The 23,112-nt window shown below is 44.8% G+C and overlaps 2 protein-coding genes across 3 annotated transcripts in view; one reads left to right on the plus strand and one right to left on the minus strand.

Annotated features, from left to right (window-relative positions):
• The first annotated feature begins 355 nt into the window (after positions 1-355).
• LOC117880399 (steroidogenic acute regulatory protein, mitochondrial-like) lies at positions 356-12,386 on the plus strand. Of its 2 annotated transcripts, XM_034776549.1 has the most exons (7): positions 356-573; positions 2,640-2,762; positions 4,121-4,266; positions 5,176-5,334; positions 8,009-8,193; positions 9,218-9,311; positions 11,106-12,386. In XM_034776549.1, exons 1-7 carry the CDS (start codon positions 510-512, stop codon positions 11,205-11,207), a joined length of 873 nt encoding a protein of 290 aa, XP_034632440.1. In that variant the 5' UTR covers positions 356-509; the 3' UTR covers positions 11,208-12,386. The 2 variants fall into 2 exon arrangements, with proteins under 2 accessions (XP_034632440.1, XP_034632441.1); XM_034776550.1 differs by lacking the exon at positions 5,176-5,334.
• Positions 12,387-17,535: 5,149 nt separating this feature from the next.
• Positions 17,536-23,112, minus strand: part of ADAMTS14 (ADAM metallopeptidase with thrombospondin type 1 motif 14) — a 99,846-nt gene continuing 94,269 nt past the window's right edge. Inside the window, exons 20-22 of the mRNA XM_034776551.1 lie at positions 22,654-22,783; positions 21,641-21,751; positions 17,536-19,334 (exon numbers count right to left, since the gene is read on the minus strand). Of these exons, the coding sequence (XP_034632442.1) occupies positions 18,706-19,334; positions 21,641-21,751; positions 22,654-22,783 (870 nt within the window). The 3' untranslated portion in view covers positions 17,536-18,705. The remainder of the gene's footprint in view (positions 19,335-21,640; positions 21,752-22,653; positions 22,784-23,112) is intronic.

A 23,112-nucleotide genomic window follows, 5' to 3' on the forward strand; every position in this document is an offset into this window, starting at 1 on the left:
CTTCAGGGTGATGTGGGTAGAGGGGCAGCTGCCTTAACAGAGTAAAAATCAAGTAGGTGTTCACAAGTAGCTGAAATGGTGCATGTGGGTGATTAAAATAGATTTTAATCTGGGATATCTAACCTCAGAATGGTCCTTGCTCATCACAGTATGTTGCAGTTTGTTTGGAGAGAGAAAAAAGTGTCAGGAGGTTCCAGAAAAGGATTAGTAACTGATGGATATGTTTGGAATACAGAAATGAGTCTGACTGTCCAAAAGCAAGGGAAAGTGCTGACTGTAAAAGGTCTAAAAAGAAACATACAAAAGCAGTGATTTCTCATTACTGTGGGTGCCTCTCTCCGGCCCATCCCTCTGGTTGCCTTGTCCTTGGATGCTCCTCATTCCAGCTGCTTTCTAGAAGCATGGTCCATATCATCAGGTGTTGTCCTTCAAAATCACTATAAAGGCATGCTTTAGTGCCACAGTCAGCTTTTGCACTGAATACAAGAGGCAGCAGACACCTCCTCACCATGTTGTCAGCAACTTTCAAACTGTGCTGTGGGATCTCACAGGAGCACCTCCGAAAGATGACTGGTAAGCAGAACTCTCCTTGGTCTATAAAGCAGAGCATACAATGTACTGTAAATATATTCCTCCATGTAGTGTCAACCATGGAAAAGTGTTGTCCTCTGAATAACTGGTGTGATTCTACAGGACAACCACAATAAATCTCTATGTCCTGTACAGTGGACTCTCTCAGTCACACAGAAAATAGCATCAGTCACTACTCTATAGATAAATATATACTGTATATGTATGTATTTATATAGACATACACTCAGAGAGACACATTTATATACAGTCTGACATGTATATAGTGCATATATTCCTATTTTGCTATATCATGTTTAGGAAGGGTCAGATTTTAATTTGTAAATGCTGCTAATTGTTCTTTCTCTTTATGCAAAAATAATGGCATAAAATTGGGATCATTAATAATCAACATATATAGGGAGGGAAAGTTGAAAACACATGGAGCTAAATCCTTAGACCATTTATATCAGCTGAGGATCTGACCCATAGGATATGTTGCATTGGTAGACAACAGGTACCTTCTTCACTAGCAGACCCAACAACAAATCATTACATATTCTCATGGTCAAAAATAATGACTTGGTTCCTGAATCTATTACATTCAGAATAAACAACAATTATTAGTATCCTGGAGAGGGACGGTTGTTCCTGCTAGTGCAAAAAAAGCCAACTTAGAAGTATTTGGAAATAAACATTGGCATCCACGGAAATTTATCATCAAAAATCAAATCCTTCCAAACCAAATTTTTGATGCCAGGGAACAATTCATTGTGATGCCCATGAACCAGATTTCCCCACAGCATGATGTTCCTTGCTGCACTGTTCTGAAGAGACACCCTGGTCTATGATACAGGGATCCTCTTTGCAGCAGTCAAGTGCAGTGTATTACAGTAGGATGCAGGGAGAGGGTATGTTTTGAAGCAGATATTACTGATTTATAGCAGAGGTGCAGAACTGCAGTGAGACAGGGCTACAATGATGTGCATCAGCTCAGTGAAATATGATGTAGCATCCTGGGATAAAAGTGAACTGTGCTAAACATTTTATGCTGTAGCTTTCTTTAATTTATGATTTGGACAGGAAAATGTTAGCAAAAACTGAAAACGGCAAACTCCCCTCATTCCTCCACTGGAATGTTTTTGACAGCCAAGGTCAAATGGAAGTTATGGGCTTGATGCAGGAATTACTGGACGAGTTTCTAAGGCCTGTGTTATGCAGGAGGCCAGATTATATTATCATAATGGCCTTAAATTCTAGGACTCTATGCCTGATTCTTTTCTGCAAGCTACCAGCAGTGTGGTGTCATTAGAAATTTTCACCATACCACATAAGTGTCCCTCATTTTGAGGGATGATACTAATTTTAGTCCCCAAATTACCTACATTCCACACAAATTTGATGTCCCCTTACCTTTATTGTTGAAAACCGTTTACATTAAACTAAAGTATAATAAGTACTGAGGTTATAAAAAGACCATTTACCCTGACGGAAGCAATCCCACAGCATCTGAAGTTTCCTATATGAATATTTGGTTCATGGTCCTTATTTTGGGCCATTATCACAAACTTGGCCTTGACAGTTCATGAGGCCAACACACACCTTACCGACAGGAGTCCTGCTAGATCAGATTGAAAAATAGGAACATTTCTCGTGAAAATGTTTCTGTAAACTTTATCCCTGTTTGCATGAAAAATTTTGAAACTCATCACTTTTCTGTGAGGTAAAAAAAATTGAAACATTTTGGTCACCTCTACAGTTCCAGGCAATTTTCTGGCAGTTCACCAGATTCTTCCCTCTCCAAACAGTTGATTGCTACTCTACCATGGCTGGAAAAAACACCTGCCATGAGGCACGAGGGTTTTTTAATTTTATTTTCCAGCTAAAATAAACTACGGCATAAGGCAGTGAAGTGCCTTGCCCAAAAGCCATCCACAGTCATCCAGTGAATGAGTGATTCTAATTAGTGGTATCTTTGCTCTCAGACCTTTGCCTCAGTCTCCAGGCCAACCTGCCTCCGTACTGAATGTGATACATTTTAATAGCTGTCTATGTTTGTCCCCCTCTAGCTTTGAAGAGAATGGCTCTCTCAGCTATTGGGCATGACATAAGCGGACTCATGTCAAAAGGATCTTACTGCCTGTCTTCTACAGTTCCTGATTATATTCGGAGGATAAGGTGGAAGGACCCTGGTAAGAGTTCTGTTTATCACAGATGCTTGGATGTTGCACGTCCTAAGAAATCTCCCATAGGTGGTTCCTACTGCAGCTGGTACAGCCTCTGTGTGCTACCTGCAAACCCATGGATGGATGGATGTGTATTAAAAGACTGTTCTGAATGTGGCTGATCTATAACCAGAGGTAGTGCTATACTGCAGGGAGCACAGAATTAATGTTATTCTCATCACATGAGAGGTCTCAATACCTTGAATAATTCATAACCATCTCAGTATTGGCTAGAGGCCAGAGTTTTGTAATAACCAATGGTATATTCATCCTGAGACTTGTAAGAGAGACAAAATGAACTCATCACAAAATGAAATCCAAAGACTTGTAGAAAAGGTTGAGTCCAGTCAACAGTGTTTTGTTATATCTAGACAGTGTTTTTAGGCCCATCTAATAATTACCTAAAGATTTGCAGATGGGAGCTACCTGTCCTGTTCTTTTGAACCATTGGTTGGAGAGGCAATGTGGTATATGTAATGCTACTAAATAGTCCCCATCTGCATTCAGTTTCTATCACATTACTGTTGGGAACTAGTTTTAAGTGCAATTTTTTGAAAATACTTTTCAGCAGGTCAGCACATAGCTAGTAACTGCCTCCTGCGAATGGTTTTGATTTTATCAAGCCCCATCTCTACTGACCAATACAACTATGGTCACTGAAAATGTTTTTATACCTTGCACTTAAAAACAGTTTCTTATAATGGTAAAAACTGTGATGTAGATGCAGGTGCCTATATGTCAACACTGGGCTTTTGAGAGCTATTGTCCAAGTGATGCTGTTGTAGAAGAGGCCTTTCATTTTGTTTTATACACGTGGTTTGATTTCAGGAAAATTTTGTTATAGTCGGTGGAATAATGCTAAGTGAAGTGACTGGGCCAATCAGCATATTGGCGATAGTTTATTTGGATATCAATGCTATTGCTTAAAAAGTCACCTGTTTAAATGGTTTTCTACTTTAAAGATATTTTATTCCGCAGTTGTGATGTCATGACCAGGACTCATAGCCTTCTGACATCAATGATGGGAAAACTGACTTAAGTGGCTAGCTGGCAATGGGATGTTGCTCTGTACGTTACATTGGAGATGGCACCCCCCCAAGCAAAGAGTTCAGGTCTGGACTTCTCCAAAGTCAGAGAAGATTCAGATCTATCTTCTTACAGGCCTGGGCTTGAGCTGAGAGGCCCATCAGTGCACACCGTAATTCCACACACAACTCATAAAACAACAGATCCGTCATGTATCCTTATGAAAGGCCAGAGTATATAGGCAAAGTAGGGAGGCTTTGGAACATTCATGAACAAGTACTTTGCGCTTGCTCCTGTAGCTGCGGGTGAAAAACATGGCTCTGAAGTTAACTCCAGCTGGTTTTCAAACACGGAGCTTTCCTATGTGAATCAAGGAGAAGCCACCCTGCGTAGGGCTTTAGGGATACTGCAGCAGCAAGATGGCTGGCAGACAGAAACCTACCAGGTACGGTCCTTGCACTTGTTGCTTTTGTTACTCTAGTGGTCCAAAAAAGCTTTCATGCTGAGAAAATCTTGGGGAATGGGGAAGGGCTAGGGCTAGATGGAATCAGTCTCGATCACTTCCTCTTATTATTGTTAATAACTATCTCTAGCAATGCCCTCCCCCACAGAGCTCCTTTCAAGACTAAAAGGCCAGTGTCAAAAGAGCAACAGCAAAATGTCTATCACATTTCCACCTGTCTGTGCATGGAAAGGACTATGGGTGAATTAGTGTGAGAGGCTAGAGGGTGTGACTGCCAGGGCACATGGTATGTGTGAAGATACAGAAAAGCAGGTAGATAACAGGAGTGCTTACAGGAAACCATTCTACATTATGGTCAATGTAAAAGGAAACAGGTGCAACTTCTGACAGACAATTGGCTAAGCACATGCACGAATATATTAAACAAATAGACAAGATGAAAAGGCTTTGAGGGGAAAACGCAGTCAATCATAGTCCCAGAGAAAGTTCAGAATGTTTATGCTACAAAATTAACAGATACCAGCTCATGGCTGTGTTCTGGTTTTTGTTATTTATGTGTTTATATATTAAGATCTTTACTAGGATAGTTTCCTTTAGCTAGAAAGGAAACAGAAAGCACAGAATGAACCTCTGGTGGTGAATATTTTATAAATAAATAGTAGTGACATGATTTAAATATAATGACTTTCATCTATAAAACAAATAGTGATGAAAAAGGACCAAAATCATCTATTAGAAAGGCCCATTACATCAGTGAATGATTCAGTGCCCCGCAGTGCATGACCTGGCAGGGAGTGCAGGCAGGCTAACTGACATAGGCCTGGGTCCTGATGGCAGCACACCTACATTCTTGTGGTCAGGATTACCCTGCCAGGTGTTCTTTCATCCCAGGGAAAAGGAGAGTTGGTGCTGAGTGCAGTTCTTCCCAGGCTCGGCAAAGTCTTCCGAATGGAGACAGTGCTGGACGTTCCAGTGGACCAGCTATACTATGAGCTGTTTGAGAAGCTGGAGCAAATGCCTGAGTGGAATCCTACCCTTAGTCGAGTCAAGGTAAATGGAGAGATGGGTCTGGATATTCTACAGCCTCCAGTTTCTCATCTGCTACTGGTTTGCCTGCTCACAAATCTCTCCCAAAGCCTCCTGCAGTTATTTATTTACATCTAGATAAATGCTCTCAGGACCCTTGACAGAACTGAAAACACAGGCAAATTAAATACCCAAATATAGCTAAAGTGCAGCTGTGTCCTTCAGTATAACCCTCCAGCAGCAAGCCAGGCAACTCAGGAGCTCAAATCCTCAATTCCCTCTAAGTAATTCCCCATTTATGACAGCTTCCCACCGCCACTCCCCTCCATTTCCAATGCCTGGATACAGAGCTGAAGTTTGCTGCCTGGCCTGAAGGTCAGCAGGCTGGGGCTATTTCAGACCCAGGGAAAGGGTGAATTCTAATGCCATGGGGACATTGTCAAGAACTCCCTGCCAGCAGCCCCTTTGTGTATTGTATATGCCAGTGGGGCTTCAACTCCAGCGCCTCTGCTGATCTCAGCTGTGACAGTATGCCACAGGGAAAGAGGTGGTCTCTCCAATAGGTAGGACGTAAGCCATTTAGGGCTTTGTAGGTCAAAACCAACACTTCAAACCTTACTTAAAAACTCACAGACAGCCAATACTGATAGTGGAGCTCCAACAGAATATACTTGTGGTAAGATTCTCCACCTACCAACTAGATCTAGGATCACAGGAACCTATATAGGATCTTAGAAGAGAGAAATGTGTTGAATGTCAATGCCATTCCCTGAAAGGGCAGGATATAAACCCACAGACAAAACTGCACAGAAGGACTCAGGCTATTTAGAAGAAGTGGAGCCTATTACATACAACTATTGCACCTTGCTGAGAACACGGACATGAAACTAAATGCAGTAAAAGAGCAGGTGTTAAAGTGGGGCAGGGAGTTGTGATAGACTAACATATATTTTAAGATTTACTTGAGAGTGTGAGCACTGGGGGGCTTTTTGTTTTGGATACAATATTCATCAAGAAAGAGGAAGTAAAACAATTCCCTTGGGCACCTGATTGTAGGAAACGTATATTGATCATTGTCCAATATATTAGTGACTGGCTCATGAGACCAAAGTTGGAACTCAGAACGGGAAGGTCATCCCCTCATTGTGTGATCAGCTGTTAGATATTTGCATTGGGTCACAGCAAACAGTAAACTGGAATCGTTTCGTTTTTATACAGAAACAAGCTGCTGCCTTTATGCCCCCATGCAGACATCAGTGTGCAGAGTTTCTTTATAAGACCATCAAGTTAAGGGACCATGAACTAATGCATAGATCATGCTAATTAACTGCGTGAAATGAATGTATGTGCTGAGTCATTTAATGAAATCCATGTAAATCACAAAGTTCACAAGTCAGATGTACAGCAGAAACCTATTGGAATGCTGACAGCTACTTGGATAATTAAACTGATTCTACAAAGATCTTTGAAGGGGTCTTCAGCAATAAAATAGAGAAACACACCTCCTTTCCCCACCCCAAAACCAACAGAGGGTTGGGTTCTGAGATGGGCCTTAATAGGAGGTCAAGTACCTAATCAGAAGTAAAGAAATAACTAGTCAGAGCAGAAGCAGCATTTTCCCATTGGCTAACAGACTAGATCTGACCATTCCTACCCTGGGATGTTTTCCCAGAAATGTTCTGATCTTCTCAGGACCCAAGACTGCTAGAGATGCTGCTGTACTGCAGGGGGGAACACAGCACTGGGAGTGGATTTTGAGTGCATTGCAGCTTAAAATTAAGTTTCGCTGCTTTGTTTTGATTTGGCCTCTTAATTCCTGCTCTCCTAAGTTTAGTAACTTGCTAGTCAGAGATCAATGTTACCTCTGCTGCATTATAGCTCAGGGCACATCCCTGGCTAGCTCCCACGCAGGCTAGTGAATCACACAGTATTTCCTAATCAGTACATTCTGTCTCTTTCAGCTTAGCTTCCACCCTAGTATTAGAAACACTCCCCACCTCTTTAAAGGAAGTGAAGTACCTAACCCATAAACTCTTGCTAGCTAATGACATTTCTTCTTAGGTCAACAGGACTAACCACTTCTTTCAGCCCTCACAGTCTATCACTCCTAATATTGGTTAACCCAAGTTCCTAGGAGCACATCCCACTTATACTGTGCTGGGAGGATTACTTAATTATCCGCAGCTGGTCAAGCTCTCCCACCCTGCCAGTCCCTGCACTTAGCGCTTGCAGCTGTGGTCTTTCCTCTGCTGCGGAAGATAGTGTTAACCCCAACCCTGCCAACTCTGAGGACAGGTTGATACTTTCCCAGTCATTAAGCCTATATAGGCAAGGAAGGAACAAGTTCTAAATGGAGCATGAAAACCAGCCTTTGCTAGTGTATATATGCCTTGATCATAGCAGCTTTGGAAAAAGAGGGGGGATGGTTAGAACATTCCACCTCTACTACTCAAAGATGTACCAAGAATACATTTAAAGGTGGGTTTCCACAGCTATGGAAAGGTGCCAGCAAGGAGAACAAGCATTTGTTTTGCAAAACCATTAGTGCCTTTAAGGGAACAAAATGGCCAGCTGGTGCAAGGGCTGTTGCCACCCCCTATGCTTGTTTGGAAGGGGACCATGTTTTCCAGACTGTGGTTATTGCAGTTTCTAATCCAGTAGTTTCTATTCAGTTCTTTGGTTTGTGTTCTTGCTAAAGATCCTCCAAAGAATTGGGAAGGACACTCTGTTGACTCATGAGATCACTGCTCAGCGCCCTGGGAACCTCATTGGTCAAAGGGACTTTATCAGCGTACGGCACTTCTGGAAGAAGGAGACAACTGTGTATCTGGTTGGCACTGCAACCCACTCCGAGTTCATGCCCATGCAAAAGGGGCAAGTCAGGTGAAGGCTCTGAATGTTAACAGGAATCTGTGCATGCATTATTTTAGCATGTGTGTTGTGCACTCAAGAGGTACATCTTCCCTATAGATGCTGGTGTGTGTGTGTGAGAGAGAGAGAGAGAGCATGAATGCACAATTTCAGTGGAATACAAATATGTTCAGCACAACACACATCTAGGCCCACATAGAAACCACTCTTCTGAACATATTAAAAATAAAATGTAGCAACTGCAAGGCAGGTAAGGCGTTAAATAATTGAGTGTTTACATTTTATTTTTAACAAGGCATCATTACAAGTGAAAATCCCAGCCCTCTTTTGGGCCCATCAAGTGCACAGATGGACACCAATATCAGTCTCTAATCAGGAGAAGATCTGAAACAGAATAAGGTGCAGCTCAGGAATGTGATGCTTGGTAGAGGGGGCAGGACTGGAATGGTAGGGTCTGATGCAGATTTGGCCTGAGATGCATTAGATGGGCTGTATAGAGTGCTATGCCTGGTTTCTAGCCTGCATCGCTGGTACACTCCATTATGTTTATGAGCACTAAATTCACTTACAAAGTACAGGCCTGACCCTACAATAACATCTGCACAGGAATGCCCATGTGGCCACGCAGAGACACATTAGCTGCAGGGGTCTGACTGCATAGATGTCATGGAAGGACCGGGACAAGGAATCTAAAATGAAATGTTACTAGTGAGGTGATGCCTATTAAGCTGAGAGCTGATACCTGTATAGTTCAATGGTTAGTCAAACTTCTTCCCCCAGGAAGAACTACCCATCTGTGGCATTATTATTAGACCTTAATAAATGTACTTTTAATCTATTTGTATTTAATTCATGCACAATTGGCTCAGTCCAATAAGAAGGGATGTCATGGAGAGCTTGTAAGCAGGTTTCAATGTGAGCAGATGTGCTAATCCAAACCTGAGGTAGCTGGGACTACTTTAGAGTCCAAGTCAGAAGGTTCAGTCGGTCTCTCATTGGAAAAAAGCTAAATTCCTTTTTCTCCCACAACCGCCAGGGCTGAGTCTGGGTTGAGCTGCATTGTTCTGCAACCGCTGGAGGGTGACCAATGTCAGACTCGCTTCACCTGGCTCCTGAGCATGGACCTCAAGGCAAGTTCATGCTGCCTTGCTAGGATATATGACCACTTTGCTCCTGGCACCTATGGGAGGCAGACTTGCAGTATGAGGAGGACTCTAAGGCAATGATCCTTTCTGGGAGCTGGGGAATGGATTGCTGTAAAATAATAGCGAGACACTAACTTCACGCTCCTTAGCATGGTGTGTTATCACATTAATACTGGTAGCTAGCCAGGCTGTTTATACTCTCAGGAGCCCCTGGGATGGGTGCATTCTCTTTTCCTTTGTTTCAGGGAAGGAACACATAGTACTCCTGGGGGAATTCTGCGCTACTGTGCATGTGCAGAATTTATGTTCCCTGCAGATTTCTTTGCTTCCCCGTCAGAAAGTCATTTTTCTGTGGGGAAGCAAAGGAAAGCCACAAGCACTCATGCAACCTTCCCCAGCAGTATGCTTCAGGTGCCCAGGGCAACTGGCAAAGAGGTAAATCGGTGTGGGGTAGGAGGCAGGACTGTGGAAAAGCCGGCTGGTGACTCCTACTCTGCACCGGGCTCAGCTGCTAGTCCCAGCTGGGCTGGGAGGACAGGACTTCTTCCCCTGCACAGCATCCAGGGCTGGGTCAGACCCACCCCCAGATTTCTCCCCCAGCTGTAGAAAACTCCCCCCCCCCGCCTCTGCTTCCTGCACCCATTGTGCCTCAGGTGCAGGAGGACGGAGGGAGCTCACTGTACAGGGAGCTGCTCCCCCATCCGCCCAATCCCTGTGCATCCAGACACCCCGATGAGCTTCACACCCCTGCACCCAGAACCCCCCCAATGAGCCCCACTCCCCCTGCACCTGGACCACCCCAATGAGCCACCCATACCCAGATCCACACCCTTCTGAGCCCCCACTAACTACACCTGTATCCCCCCCGCACTGAGCCCCGCTTCCCCAGCATCTGGACCCCCCATTGAGTCCCCCACACCCTCCTGCTGAGCTCTATCCCCCCCCACACCCAGACCCCCCGCACTGAGCCCCAACTACCTTCACCTGGACTCCCCTGCAGAGTCCCATTATCATTGCGCCCAGAACCCCCCAACAAGCCCCTGTGCATCCAGATCCCCCACACACCTGGATTCCCCACTGAGCCACCTGCACCCAGATTGCCCCACACAGAACCCTCTCAACCCATACCTGGACCCCCCACACTAAGCCCCTCCACACTTGGATCCTGCCTTGCTAGCCTGCCTGCCAGCACACACCTGGTACAGAGGGGCAGGGCCCTGGGGTGTTTCTGGGGCAGGTCTGGTCCTTGCACTGTGTCAGGGTCAGGTGCAACCTCACTGCTGAGTCTGTGTCTGGGTGGAATCTGTGCGCAGAATTTTTAATTTTTTTTTGGCACAGAATGCCCTCAGGAGTAAGGGATGTGCCGTGTGGGCAAGATTCACCCCTGTGCTGACACTGGGGCAGGGACTGAGAGGCGGCATCTTGCACCGCCATTATTCAGACTAGCTTTAATTGCTGAGCCACAGGATAACCTCAGGTCTCTGTCCTTGTCTCCTCTAGTCCAACCTTGTATGACCCCCAACCCCGGGGCTACTGCAGTGGGGGCACAAAGCTGACACAGCCAGTTCTGCACCTGCAAAGTGTCCCCCTCCCTCCGATCCACATGCCCCCCAGCCCCACACTGCAGGTGCATTCCCCAGGAGGGACTCCAGGCTGCCAGACTCCTGAATTTACACCTACATGGATGGAGCTCTCTCTCCAAAACTGAACTGAGGCTGTCAAATTCGTTGCACTGACATCTTCAGACCCGCTTATTTAAAGATGTTTTGTTTTTTTAAGGGATGGATCCCCAAGTCCATTATCAACCGTGTCCTACCTCAGTCTCAAGCGGACTTTATCAGACACCTACGCCAGCACCTTTCCACCACAGCACAACCCTGAGCTTCTGGGAGGATAGACTCTCTCATAGCACAAGGCTGTCATAAAGGGAGGAGGAGGAGGATGCAGGAAACAAGAGCTAGGCCTGTGTCTTTCATGTTTACTTAAATGCTGCTACAGCCAAGGCGGCATTACAACTGGAGATCAGCTGAAAAGCAAAATTCTGATCCTGGCGTCAAACACCCCAAAGCTTGGAGGGTGTTCAGCTGCGGCGCATGGGCTGCACCCACTGTAGGGCTAGGGCCTATAGGGATGGTTTGGGCTTCTCTCTATTTATGTCTTTCTCCACCACTTTTCTGCCCAGAGCTGGACTGGGCAGTGACCCCAGCAGCCAGCAACATACAAGTTGCATTCCAGGTAGCGTGTAACACTAACAGGAGCTCAGTTAGTGGGCTGCTGTGCTGTGTTCAGAAGTGGGCGGATGTCATTGAAATAATATCTGCTCATTAGCACGACATTAGCCCAAATGACAAGGCACTTGCCTAGTGAGCCTAAGGATTACCCCAAACTGTGAGCTCACCACTTCCTGTACTAGAACAGTAATATGGTGTCTGGCTCCCTCCAGTGGTATGTCACCTCCTACCAGAGGACCTACAAGGTATTTTATACTTTTTCATATTGACTTCTGTTTGACATTTATGAAGCAGAGTTTATTTCTCTGCTTTAGTCTGTTGTTAGTTTCATCTGACATTGAAAACTTGGGTGGTGTTCTTTGGCTTGAACTGCTCAATCACCTTTTCTTTAGAAAGTCTAAACTGATTTTTATTTTTCTCTAATTTGATGGTACCAGATATAAAGAGAGAAGCTTCAGTCCCCAGAGCCGTAGGCCCTGTCTTGATTGGCAGAAAGGGTGTGTTTTTCAAACATGTTAGCCGGTGTCTTGATGGAGCTTTCCAGTCTTATTAAGCTAACGCGTTTGAAGCCATGTTAGCAGGCTATGCGGTAACCAAGGATGTAGCTTAGGTTAAAACAGGGCCAGGTAACATGGCTTCAAATGTTTGAGCCTAGGTCTTGATGGGGCTCTCCAATCATGTTAAGCAAAGTTGAATGAGGTAACATGCTTTTTGTCCATCAAGGCAGAGCCCTGACAATTAAACTATACAGAGAACAGGAATGGAATTGCAGTGAGTTACAAATACACTTGGATTCCATCCAGGTATTCCAGTAACATTCTAATCTGTGAGTAGAATCTGTCCATGAGATGGGATTTCCTGGTGGTTGCATTGCTACACATTTATAACTAGGATAAACCATACTTACTACTCCAAATTTGTAGCTTAAAACCACTGGGAGCAATTTCTCTGGCCCTTTAACTAGCATGGCCTTCTTAGAAATGGGATGTTTGTTTGAATGAATCCATCCCCATTTTGCTCACCGAACAGATGGCCTCATGTCTCACTGCACAGAAACTATGAAACATAATTAAAACCAAACACTGCAATAGTGGGTCAGACTGCATGAACCAAGCAGGCTTGTCTGGTTTTTATGAAATGTAGTTATTGCAGCCGTTTCAGTGTGCTTGCTAATTTATAAGTGCATGTGTTTGTGTGTTTCTTGGGCCACTCTCATTTACTGAATAGAAACACTGCCAAAATGTCTCTAAGCTTTCATGGGACCCAGCCAGGTGTGTGTCTGTATGGGATTTGTTGAAGTTAAATAAAGAAATGAAATACTGTTCTTCTTAAAGCCTGAATTAACTGATACTGCCTCTGATTTACACCCCAGCCAGAGAGGTGAACTGGAGGTGGGGAAAGGGTTATTGAACACAGTCCCCTAATGATAGAAATATGGACAAAGCTCATGCTTTGGCTGTTACACTCCACTAATCCAGACTCAGTAGTACTGCGTACTCACTTTAAACAGGTGCAAGGCAGTGGAGATGAGGCCCATTCAAGGGCCTCAAAGTGCTCTACAAACTAATGCAATGGGCCTCTGCACTTGGCATTCTACTTCGTCTAATGATGGGACTTTTCCCATCACTTCTATAATCTCCCTCCCCGTATCATTCTTCCTGAACCCAGAATGAAATTCCTTCCCTCTTGCATAACGTGCAGAGATACACAATCTGGGACTACTGCCCAGGACCCCTGCTACTGCTCAACCCACTTCTCAATAACCACACACAGGTTGCATTATTCACATGGTATATTTCCCCCACTGCCCTCAAAAATAAACCAACAGAAAAAGCTGAGGGCATTGAGTGGATTTTTTACATTAAGAGTTTCAAAAAAAACCCAACAACAAAATTAATAAATATTAAAAAGCTCTGAATCTTATATGTACAAAACTTTATACATCATAACACTGGATAAGGTTACATCACAGGAATGATCTGACATGTTCATTGGCCAAGGAGGGGATAGGAAATCACCCCAAGTCCCAGCTCCACTCACCCTGTTAGGTATCGGCTACCATACAATCTTATTGTGGATGGGAGTGGCAGAGGTGGGGGGAGACAAATCTTCACTACTGTGGGATGGAGAGATTGGTGATGTGACTTGCCCCATACACATAGTGTCATTAGCTGGTGTGACACTGGTACATCCCTGTTCAAGATCTTAAACTGCACCTCCTTCATATACATTTGAATCTCACTGTTGTGCCCAGCTCTGGTGGTGACTAGTGTTTTCTCTGGTTTGCAAAACATGTATGTATTAGGACTTCACCAACATCAAACAAATGCCCAACTCACTATAGATCAGTCTACACTGAGCAAGAAAACCATTTTAGGGACATCAATCGCATCAACTGGTTTGTTGTGTTGCTTATCCTTGCAACATTAATACTTTTGCAGAACTCTCTTGGTACATCCACACACAATCTTACAACCACTGTTGTACCCAGGGCTGCCGAGAGCAGGTTCGGGCCCCAGTGAAAAATTTTTTTCGAGCCCCCCAGCAAGGGCGGACCAGATAAACAGGGCCAACAAGGGGGGGGGGGGGGGAAGCCAGGCCCCCTTCCTGACTGCCGGGCCCCGGTAATTTGTACCGGCTTCCCCCACCTCTCGTCAGCCCTGGTTGTAAAAGTGGGTTCCAGGATCCTTGAAGCACCATCCTATAGTTGCAGGGAGTGAGGGCTTTGGGGTAATTTCCCAATCTGACACACTGCACTGTGGAACATAAGCGGCAGAAATGGGTGTACTGGTGGAGCTGCTAAGCTTATTTGCTTCAGGGGGAAAAAGCTGAAGAACTGCCTATGTTCATCTTAATCCCATTGAGTTGCCACAGAACTAGCAGAAGAGATGCATGTTACCATCTCCACCAGGCAACAATTCCTTCCTCTCAGCTTTTCCCTGTGGATTCAAAGTAAATGTCGTAGCAGATGTGGCCTACAAGTCACTAGTTCACGTTACGACTTTGGAGCTGATGCAGTGAGTCATCACAATTACGTACTATGTTTTAGTGCATAATTTATATTAATTATGTGCTATGTTTATATAATGTGTCAAACCTGACTCCTGAAATCAGGGCTCAGTTTGACTCCACATGTGACAGGTTTCCAGACCTTAGCCACGCTGGTGCACTGGGAGTAGTTGTTGGTGAGATGGAGAATGGTTCCTACCCCACCCCAAACTCTCCAGGGGCTGGGGCTGAAGTGGAGCTGCTGGTATTCTGGCACTCAAACCTGCTCACAATACTGATCAGGGATGACCACTGGCTACAGACAGTAATTGTGGAGGATGATATGGTATTTCCTAACCCGTTTCTCCCAGTGGGTGTTGCCATCAAGGTAATATATCTTGGTGGGAGCTGTAAGCTTCAGGTGAGAGACTTAGAAAAGAATGCTCTTTAAAGAGTAAACAACACACAAAATGAAGCATTATCTTTGGCATAATAAATAAACACTGACACTCAAGCACTCCCTTAAAAAGTTCATAATGATATTTCAATCAGAGAAACGAGCCACTAATGTTGTGTGCGGTTTGCAGTAAGAAGTCGTCTAAGGGCCAGATTCTGATTTGTTACACCCATGTAAGTCTGGAGTAACTCCATTAAAATCAATGAGGTTACTCCAGATTTACATTGGTGAAGCTCTTGCCAGAATTGGGCCCAAGGTCTGCAGCAAACCTATGAAAGGGTCCATGATGGTTCCAGAAACCTGCATGCCTCTATCACAGACATCCTGTTATTGCGTTTCCTTACATGTGTTGTTAGTTTTAAGAATGCTTGTTTGTTACATTTTGGTAAGGGGTCTGCGATGGTCTGACATGAAATTGCACTAGCTACCTGGATTAAGGTTTCTGCTTTCACTAGACCCATTTTATACACCAGTATATCTCAGGGCTGGGAAGGGTCTCTGAGGGACAATAGGGTCACAAGCAGTTTGCATTCAGGGATTGGTTGATCTGATCTCCAACAGCTTCAAATTCCTTACAACAGAAACTAACCAGCTGCAACAGACCAGGCAGGTATTATTGATACAGCATGCACAGTGTACCAGCTAGGCACTCTGTCCATGGCTTCCTTTTCTTGGGCTAAATCTCCAGCACTACACTGGCCTTTAAATACTTAATGTAGCCTTCAGAAGCATATAGCTGGGACTCTGAGTTCCATGCCTGCCAGTGACCTCACGCAGGCCCAAAACATGTGGGCACCCCCACTATCCCTCCCCTGTTTCAGATTCAGAGAGATAGTTCCCTACCCATCTTGTCAGCCACATGTGAGGGTGCAGAGAGTCACTACCAACCCAGACACTCAGCATTTTTTGCCCTTGGCTAAAATGTCACAGCAAGCCTTCCAATGCAGAAGGTAAAAAACAGAAAAATGTAAGAGGCAGTAAAGAAAGAACGAACCATTTTTCACTACTCCCCATTCCTGCCAAAAGGCCCCAAAGGATTTCACTAGTTTAACAAATTATTGGTTTTTTTTGAGCATTTCTACCCCTTTTGTCACTTTGGTATATATACACTTCATTCATACTATAGAGCCCTTCTTCTTGCAAACACATAATTTAAAATTAAAGCCTTAAAAGCACTAACCAACAATATATGCGTATGGACTGGATTACACCTTGTTATGGGTTGAGTTAAAACCTCACTGAAACTGACATATGAATGTGACTTCCACTTAAAATAGCTGAGAGACATTTAAGGGACCACACTTAAAACAAGGCCTAACAGAGCCCACCCAGGAGTTTTGGATTGTGTAGGTGGAGGGGGGGGAGAACACCCAGAAACTGAAGACAGACAAGAACAGAGAGGCAGGCAAAAAGCAAGAAAGCCAAGCAATAGCCTGTGAGCACAGTGTGACCCTGGACAAAACTAGTGGGAAAAAAGCTTTTGGGCCTGTTGGCTAAAGAGGCTTGGGGCAGTAAGCTAAGGAAATGCTCCTTTTGCTCTGGATTCCTCCTGCAATCAGAGAAACAGGGCTTTGCACATTCCTTGTAAATAAACAAGATTGCAGCAAAGAAAATATCAGACTCCATCGATTGTTACTTCCAGCTGGAACATCCCAAGGCCCTGAAATTTGACTAGCTGCTCGGGTCAAAAAAGGGCAACAATATCTTTCTCTTTACACCATCCATCTGAGTCAAGTGAGCGTCCTCGTCTCTGACACAAGAGGAAGATTATCTAGGACCCACCCCTTCAGGATGCTGGGCACCTCCTATAAAGGGCTGGACTTCCTCAGCAGCCAAGTCAAGACGAGGTCTGGACTCGGCCCTTCACACGAGGCATGAGGTGGATCTGACGCTTACTGAGCTCTGAACACTCCTTAACTCCATGAGGCTTGCAGTCTAGATACTGAGGGCATGCTGCAAATCAGCTGACCCACATTCTTTCCTGCACCAGTGACAACTACAGGGGCACAATCCTGCTCCCGCTGAAGACAGCAGGGAATTTTGCCACTGATTTCAGTGGGAGCAAAAGCAAGCCCACAATAAGCACAAATGTCAGAAAAATGTATTTTTGAGAACGGATTTGCAGCCGGACTCATGACTCAACATCCGTCTGCCAAGCCAGGCCTGGCTTTCAAACCCACCTACTATTTCAGCAATTTTGCCTACCTTATTCTCATTTGCAATGATCCCTCACCTGCCTTTGCCCAAACTGTTGTCTTGTCTTATTTGTGTTCATCTTGTCCAGATTAGGCCTGGCTCCTGCAAAGCACCGAACACCAGCTGCAATCTTCTGAGAGCCCTCAACTCCCACTGAAGTCAGCCCTTTCAGGAGATGTTCAGCACCTTGCTTGACTGGGCTCAATCCTGGTCATGGGAGTTTTGCCATTGACTTCAGTGGGAGCAGGAATAGAGTCAGACTAGATGGGTATGTCCACACTGCAATTAAACACCAGTGGCTGGCCCATGTCATCTGACTGGGGCTCGCAGGGCTCAGGCCACAGGGCTGTTTAACTGCAGTGTAGATGTTTATGCTTGGGATGGAACCCAGGCTCTGGGACCCTCCCCACTCACGGGGTCTCAGCAGGAATCAAAACAGCACCTTACAGAACAGTTTTAGAGGACAAGCACACACCCCCACAGCCAAAATTTCAAATGAAGAGACGTGCATTGTCGAGCCACATATTGCTAACCAACTGTTCTATGCAGGGGCTGCTCTCCTCAGGACCTTCAGGGCAACATACTTCTTTCACAAACACGGGAATTTGCAACATATTTATGTATTGAATTCCCTCATTTTCTCTGCAGTTAATGCCACACTTCTTCCCCCACTTCTGCCTCTTTCTCTGGTGACTGACCTTGTCATTGCCTCACTACATAGAGCCTCCAGACACAAACACCGGCTGCCAGCCTTGAAAGGACACCCTACGCAGCTGGAGACAGGTTGTGAGCACAGTGCAGTTCAATGACAAACACCCTCCTCCGCCCCAGAAGCCAAACACCCCTGCCGTGTACCATCCCTCTCCCAGTTGGGTCAGGACACTGACAGCTCCGCTCCTGACCCTGCTTTTGAAACTGGGTCTCCCCATCCACACGTATAGAGTACAAGTCCATCTGGCCTGCTGTTCCCCTGCCCCTTGCTCTGCTCTTCGCTGAGGTTAAGAATAGAAAATCTATTTGCAGCACCATTTCCAACAGGATTTCAGAATCCACTGTGATCCTTGCCACATGGATAACAGCAGCAGTTGAGTGAGGACTGAGCTGAGGGTCAAAGGTCCTTTCTGTTGAGTTTTGTTTTATTGCTTGAAAAATCTCTTTGTAGCACCTTGGAAGGAAATGCCCGATTGATTCAAGCCACTCTCTGAGGTAACCAGGCGTGGTCTACACAAGCTGTGCGCGCTCAGCCACTGTTTGGGGTTCATTTGCAATCCAGAGGCCAGTGCTGTTTCTTCCTTTTGTTTCTTCCTTTAATTTGATCTTTTTTTTTGTTATTCCAATAAAGAATTAAAAAGTGACACTGCTGAAAAGTCATAAAAATGAAGCCATTTTTTCGGTAGCCTTCTGTTTGAATTTTAAATCTGTGTCTCATCCGTTTCCGAAAGTGGCTCAGAAACTTGGCTGCTCTGCCCATGTAAACCGTCGACAAGAGAGACATTGGGAAAACGTTTCATGTCACAACAGGGGAGGAGGCCCTGAGACTATTCCCCAGCTGCTCGGATCCTGTACTATGCCTTCTCCGTCGTGCTACGCCCTGGGAGGGCACAGAGGAATTGCTTTCGCTGTGTGCACCGGCAGGTTTGTTCAAGGCGGGAGAGAACCATCGAAAGGCAGTGCTGCCCCAGAGTTCTCCAGAACTCGGCCCTGCTGCAGCCTGCCGGCTAAGAGGTAGTGGTCTTGAGGGGTCAACTTTTGAAGTATCATTGACTGGAGTGCCCCGAGACTGGGTCGCAGCATTAGCCCAAGAGGTTCCATGGGCAGCTGAACCTTCCGTGCTGGGCGGCTGGGCATGTCCAGCTTGGGATGCATCTGTCTCTTTGGCAGCTGTGCTTTGTATCCTATGTGGGCGGTGCCGGGCAGTGGGATGAAAGGGCAGTGGTGTGACTGGGCTGGGAAAGAAAGCACCCTCATGAGTTCCAGTCTCTGAAGCACCTTGGTCTACACTGGGCGGCACGCTGGTGGTGGAGACCTTTTTGCCACAGGACTCACAACAGAGTTTGTTGTAGCCAGGGATGGAGCAGTAGCGAGCCAGAACTTCCATCTGGCAGAATATGGACTTGTCCCCAAGGCAAGGCTCTTCTGTGACAAAAACATTTATAAAGAAGCTAGTGAGTATAACCAGGATGTACAATAATAATGTGCATGAAATACGATCCAAAATCACTGCATACATGGGTTTAAAATTATCCCATAAAGCTGCTGTCAGAGTAAAATGCCATATTACACTTGGTGTTACATCATGTTTAGCATTGGTCAAATTTCAAATTCAAGGTTTGGTTTAAGCATTGAAAATGGTGAACTCTCCTGTGACCCTCTCTGATCTGTACATCTTGACTTTCTGGTTTCAGGCATGTTGGAAGCACTCAGCTCCTCAGAGGAAAGGTGTAACAGAAGTACCAAAATATTATTAATTATTATTATTAATAATAATATTAGAAAAACTGTGCATACTAAAGGTACAGCTTGCTTCTCTGCAGTATTTTGGTACTCCCACTTCCTAACAAAATCAAGACGTGCAAAGATTCACAAATGTTTTCTTAAATGAACCAAAATGGTGAAATATTTGGCTGAGGGGATTAGCAAAAGGATGTAGGACCTTTCACCTTTAGGAGACCAGTTCAAATAAGGCAGGCATTTCAGAGGGAGTTTACAGACTCCAGATGCAGCCTTATAAACATTGCTACAATTGTCACTACAAACCAACATAACCGAATGACTCCATTGTTTTAATTTTACTAGACGATGTTAGCGTTGAGTGGTAGGAGCTGGAGTCACATTGCTGCTGGAGACATCCACGCACCCACAGGACAGAAGAAGTAAAATCAACAGCAGTGGAAGCTCCTCCATGCCATTAGGCCTCAATGCTGCTGAGGAAGAATCCTCTTTAGGGATGAGACGCTAATTAAAGACTCCAGGCTCATTTAGGGCCTGATGCAAAGCCCAGTGAAATCAATGGAAGGCATTCCAAGGGCTTTGGACCAGACCCTTAATCCTTCTCATGTCTACTTCTTTGGAGCTCTGATACAGCAAGGTACCTAAGAACATGCATAATTTTTAGCATACATCCCATTGACTTGAATGGAATTACTCTGTATGCATGTGTTAAAATGCCTTGCTGAACTGGGGCCTGGGACAGGGAATTTGTCTTCTTCACATCTAGACAAGAATCTGGCATACTTTTGGCAGTAACAGATAAAAATGACAAGAAAGTCATTTGTTAGAATCATGTTGTGATGTTGACATTTGCCCACTAATAGAATGGGACTATCAGCTTAATCCAGAGAAGCCATCAAATGATAACAACTTCCTGTCACTACCTCCCTATGTCAGATTTGAAATAACTTAAAAGTTACAAATTCCCTGTCCATGTAGCTATCCAGTTTCCTAACACAACACAAGAACTCTAAGATTAGGAAAAGGCCATCTGACCCAACGTATCACTGCTCTTTGTACCACCACAAAAGTAAAAATTAAAAAATAATGACAATATTTACAAGGGAATTCACTGGCCAAAAAATATTGGGGTTTGTGCGTGCGTGAGTGCGTGCGTGCGTGTGTAAGGTAACTCCCTTCTCTTCATGTGCCAATATATATTTATGCCTGTATCTGTAATTTTCACTCCATGCATCTGAAGAAGTGGGTTCTTTACCCACGAAAGCTTATGCCCAAATAAATCTCTTATTCTTTAAGGTGCCACCAGACTTCTCGTTGTTTTTGTGGATACAGACTAACACGGCTACCCCTCTGATACCAGGAAAATCCTTGCAACTGTATATCAAGGGCCACTAGATGGCACCCTAATTTCAGGGTTAGATACAAAAGTGAAACAGACTTGTTTAATTGTCAAGGGAAAGACTCAGAAGAGAGTTTGGGTCCTCCAGCTGCAAAACCCACAGAAGGGAGCAGGGAGGGTGGCAGAGAAAGAAATAGGGAAGGGAACCTATAACACTTGAACAGAGTGCCGCAAAGGTCTGGTTTCTGAACAGGCAGCTCAGGTGAGTGCTGAATGCTGACTGTAGGGAAGGACAAAGAACAGTGTTAGTGGTCTAACTTCAATCTCACTAAGCATGAAATAGGGAGGTGGTGGGGCACTTCCCAGCACACCCATCTTAGCACAGTAGCATTTGACAACTTCAGATTGCAATCAAGCTAAGCTTGTATTTTCCTCTGGTGTCCCTTATGAGGCATTAACCTTTTGATCTCCCTTTGAGAAAGGTCTCCACTAGCCTTCAAAAAATGGTGTCCTCCATTAAGTTATTTCCACTTCAGTCACAGAAGAGGAAGAGGGCGGCTTGTAAACATTTAATAGCAGAATCTCTTCCTGAGTAGTGCAGGTAAAGAGACTTCTGCTCCAAGAGACAAACTTAGGAAGAGGGAAAACTTACTTGAAGATATCTTGTTAACAGGATTTTTGGGCCCATCCTGGGGTACCCACTGTACTTTCGGAGTCACATGATCACTGGTGTCTGCCTTTGCTGCAATACTTGGTAGCTTTCCTGTAGGTAGATCAAGGCCAGAAGGTTTAGGCATAAAGATTAGTCCAACAGAGGCATTTCCAAAAGAATTTGAGAGTAGGTATGGTGGGGAGGGTTCCTTGCACTAGCCCTTGTCTTCTAGAGACACACATCAAGATTTTTTAAAGTAACAAGGGTTTTGGGGTGCCTCAATTTTTGGGTGTGCAACCTGAGCCACCTTAAAAAGGGACCTGATTTTCTGAGAGTAGGTGCCCAGCTTTCTGAAAATTAGGCCCCTGTAAGGAATCTTAGATTGGGCATCCAAAACTGAGGCATCCAAAACCACTGTTAAAAATCTTGGCCAAGGATTAAAATAAATTTGATGGCCTCACCTTAATCATCAATTATTTACACATCGCAACACTATCAGAAAATTTTACATGATCTCTGGTCCTAAAGAAAGGACGAAGACTGGAAAGGCCAAGAGTGCTGTACATTTCCGTAATGTCAGTCTTGTCTGTTAACGTTTTTCCTTGCTGGTCCTCAAGGTCACTTCAGCTGTGTTGCCATTGTGTCATTAGCATTCCCCTGAAGCTGATGGAACATCAGGGCTTACTGACTAGTACAGTTAGCAGCACAGCGCAGGTACTCTACCAAGACAGTAACAGCGGCTGTTTTAAATTGAAGTGAATGGGAATATGTGAATACCTGTATCTAGGGAAGTGGATTTTCAGGAACAACCTGAATCCTTAACTTATATCTTGTAACACCTTCTTCTGCTCCTTGGCATGTAAACTACATCACCTTCCATAGCCTTACACATCAGTAGAATAGATCTGCATGCAAAGGAGTCCAACTGGTACCACATCACTGACCGTTTCTCAGTTTGATTCCATGACTGACTCTAGGAGAGTCTGCTCCAGTGACATTTCAGCTCCTCTCACCTGGGCACGCTGCCATTTTGCAGACTTGGACAGTCTCTGGTTTCTCATCTTCACATTGCCCAATGCTATTGTCACTGGCCTTGCACACCACCTGGCGCTGCTGGATGCCTTCTCCACAGCTGACTGAGCACTGTGTCAAATCACCCAGGAGGGGAAAAAATACACCTATCAGTGCCGGGGAGGAGAAGCAAGGATGGAGACACCGAAATGCACCTCATGCTACAAACAAGGGGCTTCAAAAAGAACTCTGTGTGTGTGTGTGTGTGCACATGTGCAAGACTATGTATATAAACACACACAAATTAGTATTCAGACCAATGGATAGAGATCTCCCTGGCTTTGGTGAAATTTGTCCCCTTTGCTGGATACTGCTTAACCTTCCAACTAAGAATGACTTTCATCTCTATATCATAAAGGTACTTCTGGAGATGAAAGGTTTGGCTTCTCAAATTCACTGAA

This window comes from Trachemys scripta, chromosome 7, assembly GCF_013100865.1.
Source record: "Trachemys scripta elegans isolate TJP31775 chromosome 7, CAS_Tse_1.0, whole genome shotgun sequence".
NCBI lineage: Eukaryota > Metazoa > Chordata > Testudines > Emydidae > Trachemys > Trachemys scripta.

Bases quoted from the DNA above. Each gene is read 5' to 3' on its own strand.
- LOC117880399 (XM_034776549.1), top strand. From the start codon at position 510: ATGTTGTCAGCAACTTTCAAACTGTGCTGTGGGATCTCACAGGAGCAC. The intron at 574-2,639 runs GTAAGCAGAACT...GTCCCCCTCTAG, and splicing joins GCACCTCCGAAAGATGACTG to CTTTGAAGAGAATGGCTCTC. The intron at 4,267-5,175 runs GTACGGTCCTTG...CTTTCATCCCAG, and splicing joins GGCAGACAGAAACCTACCAG to GGAAAAGGAGAGTTGGTGCT.